This window comes from Colobus angolensis, unplaced genomic scaffold (genome assembly GCF_000951035.1).
Source record: "Colobus angolensis palliatus isolate OR3802 unplaced genomic scaffold, Cang.pa_1.0 Scaffold7, whole genome shotgun sequence".
Classification (NCBI taxonomy): domain Eukaryota; kingdom Metazoa; phylum Chordata; class Mammalia; order Primates; family Cercopithecidae; genus Colobus; species Colobus angolensis.
Genome location: NW_012120709.1, coordinates 8,356,891 through 8,368,688, shown reverse-complemented (window position 1 = coordinate 8,368,688; position 11,798 = coordinate 8,356,891). Strand labels below are relative to the sequence as shown.

At 39.8% G+C, this 11,798-nt stretch overlaps 1 protein-coding gene across 1 annotated transcript in view; it reads right to left on the bottom strand.

The window, feature by feature from the left end:
* The window catches only part of LOC105500930 (chromosome unknown open reading frame, human C11orf70), a 36,740-nt gene extending 32,391 nt beyond the window's left edge, over nucleotides 1-4,349 (bottom strand). Inside the window, exons 1-2 of the mRNA XM_011926616.1 lie at nucleotides 4,210-4,349; nucleotides 3,914-3,995 (exon numbers count right to left, since the gene is read on the bottom strand). Of these exons, the coding sequence (XP_011782006.1) occupies nucleotides 3,914-3,995; nucleotides 4,210-4,319 (192 nt within the window). The 5' untranslated portion in view covers nucleotides 4,320-4,349. The remainder of the gene's footprint in view (nucleotides 1-3,913; nucleotides 3,996-4,209) is intronic.
* Nucleotides 4,350-11,798: the final 7,449 nt, after the last annotated feature.

Sequence of the window (11,798 nt, the reverse complement as noted above, 5' to 3'; positions counted from 1 at the left end):
AGAGCGAGACTCCGCCTCAAAAAAAAAAAAATAAAATAAAATAAAATAAACAAATAATAAATAGAAATCTGGAAGTGGAAAAAGATAAGTTTCTCTATTTTTAATTTTTTATTAATTTAATTTTTGCATCCAGAATACATACTGGACAGACAATATTTCTAATTTATTTAAGTATATATTTGAATATATCATCTATCTGGCAGACTGATGGTTTCTAATCCAATATCAATTCTTTCTTCCTTAAGGAATCTCATTTTTATTTGGGACAGCAATATGCTCAGCTTAGTCTGCATTTCCAGCCTCCCTGGGATGTGGGAGGCCTAAATTCTGGCCACATGCCTAAGTTCTGGTAATGAGATGTAAGCAGAAGTGTTGTGCAGGCTTCCAGGAAAGCTCTGTAAATTAAGGCACTTCCTTGCAGTTGTTTATGTGGAAAATTCTCCTTATCATCCCTAGTCCCATCGTGAAGATGTCAACACTGTATACTGAGCCCAGAGCTCTCTTGAAATCCATAGTTAAATGTTATATTCAACTATCTAGAATACTGCCACTTGTATGTACCTCAAATTCAGCATGCCTAGAACTGAACTCATTTTCCTTGTAATTCTGTGTTTTCTACACATGTAATAGCATCATCAGCCACTCGAGTCAACCAAGCCAGAAACTTGGGAGTCATCCTACATGTCCCCCTCTCCTTTACTCTCAATATCTTACCATTCCTTAAGCCTTTCTCCTAAATCTGGGCCACACTGGTACTCGACATCAACATGTAACTGTCTAGAGGACAACAGTTTCCAATTTGGTGTCACTACTTCCTAACTCAGTCCTAACAACCCACTCTCCACACTTTTGGCAAGGTGATCTCAATATTTTAAAATTTAAAGTCTTTCTTAAAACCTTCTCCTTCTTAGCCCAAATGTCTTTGCATGGCACAAAAGATCTTCTAAAATATTATCCCACTCATCTCTCAAATATTATCCTTGCCAATTCATCGACCTGATGAATTCCTACTCATCTTTCAGGCCTCACCTTAAGAGTCTTGTCTTGTTAAATGCTCTTCTGACCACCTCAGCCAAAAATGATCACTTTCTCTTTTGTGCCACCAAAGTACCTTATGCCTCTGCTATGTATTATATCACTTCTCTCTCTGCAATGCAGTTTTGGTTATTTCCCTTGCTTTAATTGTGTCTATGCATCTATATAGACCTAGGAACTAAAGAAATGTTCGCCAGATAAATGTTTCCTCCCATCCATTTATCATCTCACAAATACACTTTTGGAACAAAATTTGTTTTTAAATTGAAAGGGAAAATTCGAAATCTGGAATTCTAGTTTAAACAATACCCTCTGTTCAGTAATGAGTTTTTGTAGTAGAAACAGCATGGTATCTAGAGTCAAAATGCCTGGGTTCTGCCCTTTGCTGAATGTTTTTGCATAAATTACTTACCTTTCTGAATTTTAAGCTATAAAATGGGAGTCAGAACACCACCAAACTTAGCAGATTATTGTAAAGATTAATGATAAATGTAATATAAAAGGTGCCGAAAGCTAAATCTGCACACACTGGAGTCACTACTGCTATAGAATAATACTTGGTAAAGTAATATAGAATTTTTTTTTTTTTTTTTAGACAGGGTCTTACTTTGTTACCCAGGATAGGGTGCAGTGGCACGATCACAGCTCAAGCAATCCTCTCACCTCAGCCCTCAAGTAGCTAGGACTACAGGTGTGTGCCACCACACCTAGCTAATTAAAATTTTTTAAAAAAATAGCCACAGGGTGTCACTCTGTTGCCCAGGCTGGTCTCAAACTCCTGGGCTCAAGTGATCCTCCTGCTTCAGCCTCCCAAAGAGCTGGGATTACAGTTGTGAGCCACCATGCCCTGCCTCAGACTTTTTTTTTCTAACATTTCTAGCTCCCCAAACTATACATGCCTTGTAAGCTGGGATCAGGTCTCTTCATCTTTTTAATACCCTCTAGAGGGATACAGTAAATAATCAACAAGTATTTATTGAATAAATGAATTACATTAAAATTTTTACAGTATTCTAAAATTCAGTGACCTCAATCCCTGATCTTTAAAAAAAAAAATTATAGACAGCCAGTACTAGTATAAATAAAAAATATAAAAAACTACATAATAATCTAACCATGAGTATTTGAGAAATGTTATTAATGCCATTATCAGCAGCATTCTAATATAATGGCACTATCACACTATCTTAGAGAAAGGGAGATAGACATTTAACCAGTTTACTCTCTGTTATGGGTTGATAGTGTCCCCCAAAATTTACATCCTTCCTGAAATATCAGAAAGTGACCTTAGTTGGAATTAGGGTTGTTGCTGATCTAATTAATTAAGATTAGGTTATGCTGGGCCCTTAATTCAATATGATCGGTGTCTCTATAAGAAGAAAAGAGATGCAGACACATGAAGAGAAAGGCTATGGGACTGACAGGCAGAGAAGAAAGTGCTGCAGCTGCAAGCTAAAGGATGTCAAGGGTGGGTGGCAACCGCCAGAAGCCAGGAAGAGGCAAGGACGGATTCTCCCCTACAGGTTTCAGAGGAATGATGGCCCTGCCAACACCTTGATTTAAGACTTCTAGCCTCCAGAACTATGACACAATCCTACCTAATGTTTTCCTTTCTCCATTTCCTCCTCTTTTCTTTACTGCCCTTATCACTATATGAAATAATCAGATTTAAAAAAAATTTATTGTAGTCTTGCCAAGGCCTGTACAATCTTTGACAGCTGGGTTCTTGTCTTGTTCCTCCTCTTATCCCCAGCACTGGAAGGAATTCCTAGCACATGACAGGCCCTCAGGAAGTGTTTATTATGCCAAACTATAAACTACAGTGAATGCATGAAGGACATGAATGGCAGAGAATGAAGATAATTTCATAAACCATAACAGCGTTTTCCATTTGATTGAGGAGAGAAAAAAAACCAAAAACAAAACAGGATTGAAAATAATGGACTAAATTTTAACAAACACACCAAAACTTAAACTTTCAAGTGAGTTTTACCTCTCTCAAAGTAGTCACCTCTAGCAGTCAAAAGACTTATTCAAATCACGATGCTACGGCTTCAAACTTTTTTGGGGGAATTCTCATTTGGAACTGCTAGTAGAGCCTGAAGCCCAGTTCTCAGAATGGGTGTGATGTTGAGAAAAAACTCAAAAGTAATTTGGAGCTAGTAAATAAAGCGGTGATAAAGCTGTGTGATAATATTCAAAATTTTTTTAAATGAGGTGTGCCTATCTAAAAAGAGAGGCTGGGGGTGGATCCCAGCACTTTGGGAGGCCGGGGTGAGCGAATTACTTGAGCCCGGGGATTCAAGACTAGCCTGGGCAACCTAGTGAGGCTCTGCCTCAAAAAATTTGTTTTGTTTTTTTTTTTTTAATTAGCTTGACGTGGTGGCCTGCACCTGTAGTCCCAGCTACTCAGGAGGCTGAGGTGGGAGGATCACTTGAGCCCTGGAGGTCGAGGCTGCAGTGAGCTGAGATGGTGCTGCTGCAATTCATTCAGCCTGGTTGACAGAGAAAGACCCTGTTTCAAAAAATAAGTAAATACAATAAAATAAAATAAAACAAAATAAAATGAAACAAAAATTAGAAAAGGGAGAAACTAATCTTCTAGAGAGCAGGCGATCTTCCAGAACTGCAAAGTTCCCTGAGGCAAGATACAAGATGCTGAAAGTAGAGAAAGAATGAACTAAACGACAAATTTATGATGGGTGATTCGAAACGTAAAAGTTCCTTTAAAAAAAATCATTTGCACCTTTTATTACTCCCAAACGCCAAGAAAACGACGACATTAAGGAATGGCGTGTTCACAAGAATCCATGCCAACGTTGGGGGGCAGTTTAAAAATCGGCAGAGACCCAAGGAACTCTCCGACCCCCATACTAACCATGACGAAATCATCCTTCCGATAAGCCTGAAAGGTCTGGTCAAAGCCGAACGCCTGCGCCTTGATTCTGCCCAGCATGGACCTGGGGCAGAGAAGGAAAAAGAAATCATCTGGGGGCTGGCACCCTCTCAGAGCGCACCGATAACCGATCCCACCCACAGCATCCGCCCTGCCCGGGTGGTTCGGGGTTCACTCAGAATGGCGCCGACCCGCGCGGGCCCCTTCGATGCCCGGCCCGCGCCTCCATAGCCGCGAAGACGAAGGGCCTCTTCTCTCCCTACGCCTCGGTTCCTCACCACTGGCGGAGCCGGCTAGTGATCTCCTTAGAGCTCAGAGACTGGAAGGTTTTCTGAGGCAAGAACCTGAAGTAGTAGCCGCCCATGTCCCCGAGCTCCCCAGTAGCCATCGTGCTCTCGGCTGCGTGGATGCCTGGGCCGTTTCCATGGAGACGCGGCGGCCGTCGCGTCGAAGCGACGCTGCGGGGGCGGGGCCACGCGTCTCTAGGGACCCAGGGGTCACGGCCTTGCGGCAGCGGGTGCAGGGAGGGAGGTCAGCCTGTCTTTCCTGGGAGCTTGTGCCACTCCACTCCCCCCACCCCGGGCTTGGCGGTTAGGGAAACTAGGGGTCGGGGATGGAGACAAATTGCCAATCGATACTTGTTGACGTTAACTTTTAATAATAATTACTCAGCATAGGTTAATGTCCTAGTCTCAAGAGCTATAACCTCAGATTTAGAGTTATCTACGTTTGATGACTCAAACGTTTCCGAAGAAAACATTATTCTGAATTAGGTTTATCTATTTTGGAAGACAAATGTCTATGTGACTACTTAGGAAACTATTCTGTTTTACCATCTGTGGGGTTTTTTTTTTTTCCTTAAAATGTACATTTAAAGGCCAAAAAAAAAAAAGTTTCCATACACAGTACATTACAACATACTGTTTATTTATTTTTGTTTTTTAGACCACTTTTGTTCTGGTACAGCATGCTGTTTAATAGAAAACACACTTTTCTTATTTTCTATTGAAAATTGCCTTCGTTTCTACTTTTTTTTTTTTTTTTTTTTGAGCTGGAGTCTTGCTCTGTTGCTCAGGCTGGAGTGCATTGGCGCGATCTCGGCTCACTGCAACCTCCGCCTCCAGGATTCAAGTGATTCTCCAGCTTCAGCCTCCCGAGTACGTAGGATTACAAGCTAAGTTTTTCTATTTTTAGTAGAGACAGGGTTTCCCCATGTTGGCCAGGCTGGTCTCGAACTCCTGACCTGGAGTGATCCACCTGCCTCAGCCTCCCAAGGTGTTGGGATTACAGGCTTGACCCACTGCGCCCGACCTGTTTCTACAGTCTTTATTTTTGCCTCATAACAATGCATTTGGACTTCAGAATTGGGGGGATAGTTCTTTTCCATCTCGTTGCTTTCTTTCCTTTTCCCCTAACCCTTGAGAACTGACCTTGATTATTTTTTAGCAGCATTAGCAGAAGAGACAGGGAACAAGGACAAAATAGAGAAACGGAGAGAGAGAGAGATTATTCCTTTTCATTGATGTTTAGTATTCTGTAACTTGACTATACTACAGTTTATCCTTTTGGGCTGTTTCCTCTTTGAGGTTATTATGAAAGCAGCTATGAACATTCCTGTGTATGCCTTTGGATGGGCTGATGCACCATTTCTGTTGGAAATACATCCAGGGTTGGAATTGCTCAGTTACATGGTGTCAGTATGTCTAGTTTCACTACATTCTGTCAAAAAGTTTTCTAAAGATCAATTTACATCCCAACCAGCAATGAATGAGATCTCCTGTTGCTCAACATCCTTGCCAACACATAGTATTGCCAGTCTTTTAAAATGTTAGCCATTCTAAGGAGGTTGTGTTAATTTTTTATTGTGATTTCAGTTTGCATTTCCTTGATAGTTAATGTTGCCGAGCAACTTTGTAATATGGTGGGTCATTTGGATATCTTCTTTAGTGAAATGCCCATTTGTTTTATCCATTAGGAGAAAGAAGGTTGTCAGTCTTTTTCTTACTAATGTTTAGAAAGTTTTTATTTAATATGGATATGAGCCCATTGCCAGATATACATATTACGAGCATTCTCTTTGCTTGTAGCTTGCCTGTAGCTTTGATGCTCAGAAATTCTTAATTTTAATGAAGTTGAATTTGTTGATTTTCTTTTTTATGTGTCAGGTTTGATTTCTGCCTAAATGAAGTCATGAAGATAGTCTCACATTTATGTCCATAATCCATCTCAAAATAATTTTTTAAAGCTGAAGATTAGTTCTTTCCCTGTGGTTTTTCAGTAGACCCAGCTCTATATTGGTAAGACCATTTCTAATCCGGTGAATTGCTGTGGCACTTTAAAAAAAAAAAAAAATCAAGTGACTGTTTTTGTTCTTTCTATTCAGTTTATTGGACTGTCCTTACACAAATGCCACATTGTGTTAATTACTGTAGGATTATATAGAGACGTAATATCTGAGGGTATAAGTTGTGTAACTTTGTTATTCTTTTTCTTCAAGATTGCATAGGCTGTTGCCTTTTTGTTTCTGTATAAATTTTAGATAGGGTTTATCATTTTCCATTAAAGAAACCTGATGGGAATTTTTTTTTTTTTTTTTTTGAGATGAAATTTCACTCTTGTCACCCAGGCTGGAGTGCAATGGCATGATCTCGGCTCATGGCAACCTCTGCCTCCCAGGTTCAAGCGATTCTACTGCCTTAGCCTCCCAAGTAGCTAGGATTAAAGGAGCCCACCACCATGTCTGGTCAATTTTTGTATTTTTAGTGGAGATGGGGTTTCACCACGTTTGCCAGGCTTGTCTCGAATTCCTGATCTTAAGTGATCCGCCTGCCTCGGCCTCCCAAAGTGCTGGGATTACAGGCGTGAGCCACCATGCCTAGCCCACCTGATGGGATTTTAATTGGAATTACATTGACTATCTAGATGAATTTAGGGAGAATTAACCTTGTAACAATATTGTCTTCCAAACTATAATAAATATCTATTTATTTCGATCTTTAATTTCTGTCAGCTATGTTTTAAGGTATTGAGTGGAAGAGTATTGATATCTTTCATTAGATCAACGATTCTCAGCCACGGTTAATTTTGCTTCCCTCGGGGACATTCGACAATGTCGAGATATTTTTAGTTGTCCCAACTGAGGTGAGGAGTGCTGTTGGCATCTAGTGGGTAGAGATCAACTATCCTGCTAAACATCCTGCAATGTACAGTATAGGCCCTCCACAACAAAGACTGATCTGGCTCAAAATGTTGATAGTACCAAGGTTGAAAAACCCTATGGTAGGCCAGAAGTGGTAGCTCATGTCTGTAATCCCAGCACATTGGGAGGTTGAGGCAGGCAGATCACTTGAGGCCAGGAATCAAGACCAGCCTGGGCAACATGGTGAAACCCTGTCTCTACTAGAAATACAGAAACATTAGCTGGGTGTGGTGGCACATGCCTGTAATCCCAGATACTAGGCTGAGGCATGAGAATCACTTGAACCCAGAGGTGGAGGTTCCAGTGAGCCGAGATCACACCACTGCACTCTAGTCTGGGTGACGAGGTGAGACTCTGTCTCAAAAACAAACAAACAAACCAGCAAACAAAACTGCATTTTTTTGGTGCTGTTATAAGTGATACTTTAAAGAGCTTATTTTCTTCCTGTTTGTTGTATTATATAGTTACACAATTTATTTTGTATATTGATCTTGTATCTAGAGACCTTGCTAAATTATCTTTTTATGTTTCATGTATTGTTAGATTTTTTTTTGGAGTTTCTATATATATAATTGTGGTATCTGGTTATAAGAAGAGCTTTACTTCATTTTGTTTAATATTTGTGCTGCCCACCCAGCTGCCCCTAATTACTTTAGTGCACTGGCTATGATGTCCAGGATAATGTTAAAAAAGAAGTGGTAGTAGAGGACATTCTTGCTTTGTTTACAACATCATAGCAAAAAATGTTCGGTTTTGGGTTGTTTTTGTGTTTATGTTTATGTTTATGTTTATTTTTTGATTAAAAAAATTTTTTTAACCATTACATAGGGTAAAAACTGTAGGTGTTTTAGTTGATACCTGTTATCAAATTGAGAAAATTTTCTTCAATTTTTTTTGAGATTTAAAAAATTGTGTAAAACGGTGAAACCCCGTCTCTACTAAAAATACAAAAAAACTAGCCGGGCGAGGTGGCGGGCGCCTGTAGTCCCAGCTACTCGGGAGGCTGTGGCAAGAGAATGGCGGAAACCGGGAGGCGGAGCTTGCAGTGAGCTGAGATCTGGCCACTGCACTCCAGCCCGGGCAGCAGAGCAAGACTCCGTCTCAAAAAAAAAAAAAAATTGTGTAAAAGCATTAATTTTTTTCTACATTTACCAAATTGACCATATATTTTTTCTTCTTTATTCTGTTAATGTAGTAAACTAATTTGTTTTGTTACTGTTGAGCCAACTTTGCATTTATAGAATAAGCCCCACTTTGTTATATTTTTCTTTTTATAAAGCACATTATTAAATGTGATAAATGTGATAATACCATGTTTAAGATGTTTGATTCTATGTTCATGAGAGATATCGGTTTGTGATTTTCCTTACCGTTATATGCTTGTTAAGTTTTACTATTAATGTTTTTCTGACCTCCTAAAATGAATTGAAAAGTTTTGTCTAATTTTCTATTGCTAAACTTTTTTTTTTTTTTTTTTGAGACGAAGTCTTGCTCTGTTGCCCAGGCTGGAGTGCAGTGGTGCAATTTTGGCTCACTGCAACCTCCGCCTCCTGGGTTCAAGTGATTCTCCTACCTCAGCCTCCTGAGTAGCTGGGATTATAGGTGTGCGTCACCATGCCTGGCTAATTTTTGTATATTTAGTAGAAACTGGGTTTCTCCCTGTTGGTCAGGCTGGTCTTGAAATCCTGACCTCAAGTGATCCGCCTGCCTCGGCCTCCCAAAGTGCTGGGATTACAGGCGTGAACCACTGTGCCCAGCCTAAACTTTCTATAATATTGGTAATATGTATTTCTTAAATGCTTTTTAAAATTGTGCCAAAAAGAAAACTCCATCTATGACTGTTACAGTTTTTAAGGAATTTGAACACCTCATCTAGATTTTCAATTTTATTGGCATAATATTATTTCTTACATTTAAAAACATATCTTTTAAATGTTTGTGGAATCTATAATGGTGCTATTTTTTAGTTTTATTATTGATGATTTATATATTTTCTTTTTGTCTTGACCAGCCTTGCCAGTGGTTTATTGATGTTATTCCTTTATTTTTTTTTTCAGACGGAGTTTCGCTCTGGTTGCCTAGGCTGGAGTGCAATGGGGCAACCTTGGCTCACCACAACCTCCACCTCCTGGGTTCAAGCGATTCTCCTGCCTCAGCCTCCCGAATAGCTGGGATTACAGGCATATGCCACCACGCCAGCTAATTTTTGTATTTTTAGTAGACACAGGGTTTCACCATGTTGGTCAGGCTGGTCTCGAACTCCTGGCCCCAGGTGATCCACCCACCTTGACCTCCCAAAGTGCTGGATAACAGGCATGAGCCACTGTGCCCGGCCATGGCCTTGATGTTATTCTTGACAACCAACTAACTCTGGCTTTGTTGAATTTCTATATTGCATGTTTGCTTTCTACTTAGTTGATTTCAGTTCTTATCTTTACTGTTTTCTTCTTCTGTTGAGTTTAATTTGCTGACCTTTTTCTAGGTCGTTAACTTCTAAGTTGGGATCATTGATTGTTGACTTTTTTTTTTTTTTTTGAGACAGTCTCACGCTATTGCCCAGGCTGACATGCAGTGGTGTGATCTCAGCTCACTGCAACCTCCGCCTCCTGAGTTCAAGCGCCTCTCCTGCCTCAGCCTCCCAAGTACCTGGGATTACAGGTGTGTGCCACCACACCTGGCTAATTTTTGTATTTTTAGTAGTGATGAAATTTCACCATGTTGGTCAGGCTGGTCTCGAACTCCTGACCTCAAGTGATCCATCCATCTCGGCCTCCCAAAGTGCTGGGATTACAGGTGTGAGCCACCATGCCTGGCCAATTTGATATTTTAAATGATATATGCTTTAAAAGATGTAAATAGGCTGAGCGAGGTGGCATACACCTGTAATGTCAGCACTTTGGGAGCCCAAGGCAGGTAGATCTCTTGAGCCCAGGAGTTGGAGACCAGCCTGTGTAAAATGGTGAGATCCCGACTCTACCAAAATTTCAAAAAAGTAGCCGGGTGTGCTGGTGGCGCACCTGTAGTCCCAGCTACTGGGAAGGCTGAGGTAGGAGGATTGCTTGAGCATGGGAAGTCAAGGCTGCAGTGAGTCGTCGTGATTCTGCCACTGCACTCCAGCCTGGGCAACCAGAGTAAGACCCTGTCTCAAAAAAAAAAAAAAAAAAAAAAAAAATGGTCGATGGAAATTCAGAGTGAAATGCCTCATCCAAGGTCACACACTCAATATTTTCTTCATCATTCAGTTCAAAATATTTTCTAATTTCCAATAGAATTTCTTATTTGATGAGTTATTTAAAATATGTTTAATCTTAAATATTTAGATGTTTCTATTTTTCATTTTGTTGCTTATTTCTAGTTTAATTCTACTGTGGTCAGAAAACATAAAACATACTCTGTATGATTTCAGTTCTTTCAAATGTATTCAGACTTATGGTTTTGCATATGCTTTATTTTGATGACTAGTCTATGTACACTTGAAAAAGATATATATTCTGTAGTTAAATTTGGTGTCACATATACGGTAATTGTTCTGTTCGAATATTTTATATTTTCACAGATATTAAGTTTGCTTTTCTTAACAGTTACTGAGAGAGGAAGTTTAAAATCTGTAGTGGTTGTTGTGGATTTGTGTACTTCACCTTTTTGTTTACAAAAGTTTATAAATAGGCCAGGTGTGAGGCTTACACCTGTAATCCCAGCTCTTTTCGAGGCTGAGGTAAAAGGATCGCTTGAGCTCAGAAGTTGCAGACCACCCTAGGTAACATGGTGAAGCCCTGTCTCTACAAAACATAAAGAATTAGCTGGGCATGCTGGTGCATACCTGTAGTCCTAGCTATTCTGGAGGCTGAGGTGGGAGAATTGCTTGAGCCCAGGAAGTCAAGGCTGCACCAAGTTGCAATCACACCACTACACTCCAGCTTAGGTGTGTGTCTCCATTAATCAATCAATCGATCAATCAATCAATCAATATGTTAGTCATTTCTTTCTATCGCAATGAACTTTATCAATATGAAATACCCCTCTTTGTCTATTGTAACAGTTGTGCTTGAAAATCTACCTGTATTAATATAGTTACTATAGCCTTTTTTGGTTAATATTTTTGTGATATGTCCTTCCATCCTTTAACTTTTTCTTCTAAAAGGCACATATTTGGGGCTTATTATTTTTTAGCAAGCATTTGTCCATTCTTATACATTTGCTGAGGAGTGTTTTACTTCCAATTATGTGGTTGATTTTGGAATTAGTGTGATATGGTGCTAAGAAGAATGTATATTCTGTTGATTTGGGGTGGAGAGTTCTGTAGATGTCTATTAGGTCTGCTTGGTGCAGAGCTGAGTTCAAGTCCTGGATATCCTTATACCTTCTGTCTCGTTGATCTGTCTAATATTGACAGCGGGGTGTTAAAGTCTCCAATTATTGTGTGGGAGTCTAAGTCTCTTTTTAGGTCTCTCAGAACTTGCTTTATGAATCTGAGTGCTCCTGTATTGGGTGCATATATCTTTAGGATAGTGAGCTGAGCACCACATTGCACTTATTCCAAAATTGACCACATAGTTGGAAGTAAAGCACTCCTCAGCAAATGTAAAAGAACAGAAATCACAACAAACTGTCTCTCAGACCACACTGCATTCAAACTAGAACTCAGGATTAAGAAACTCAATCAAAACC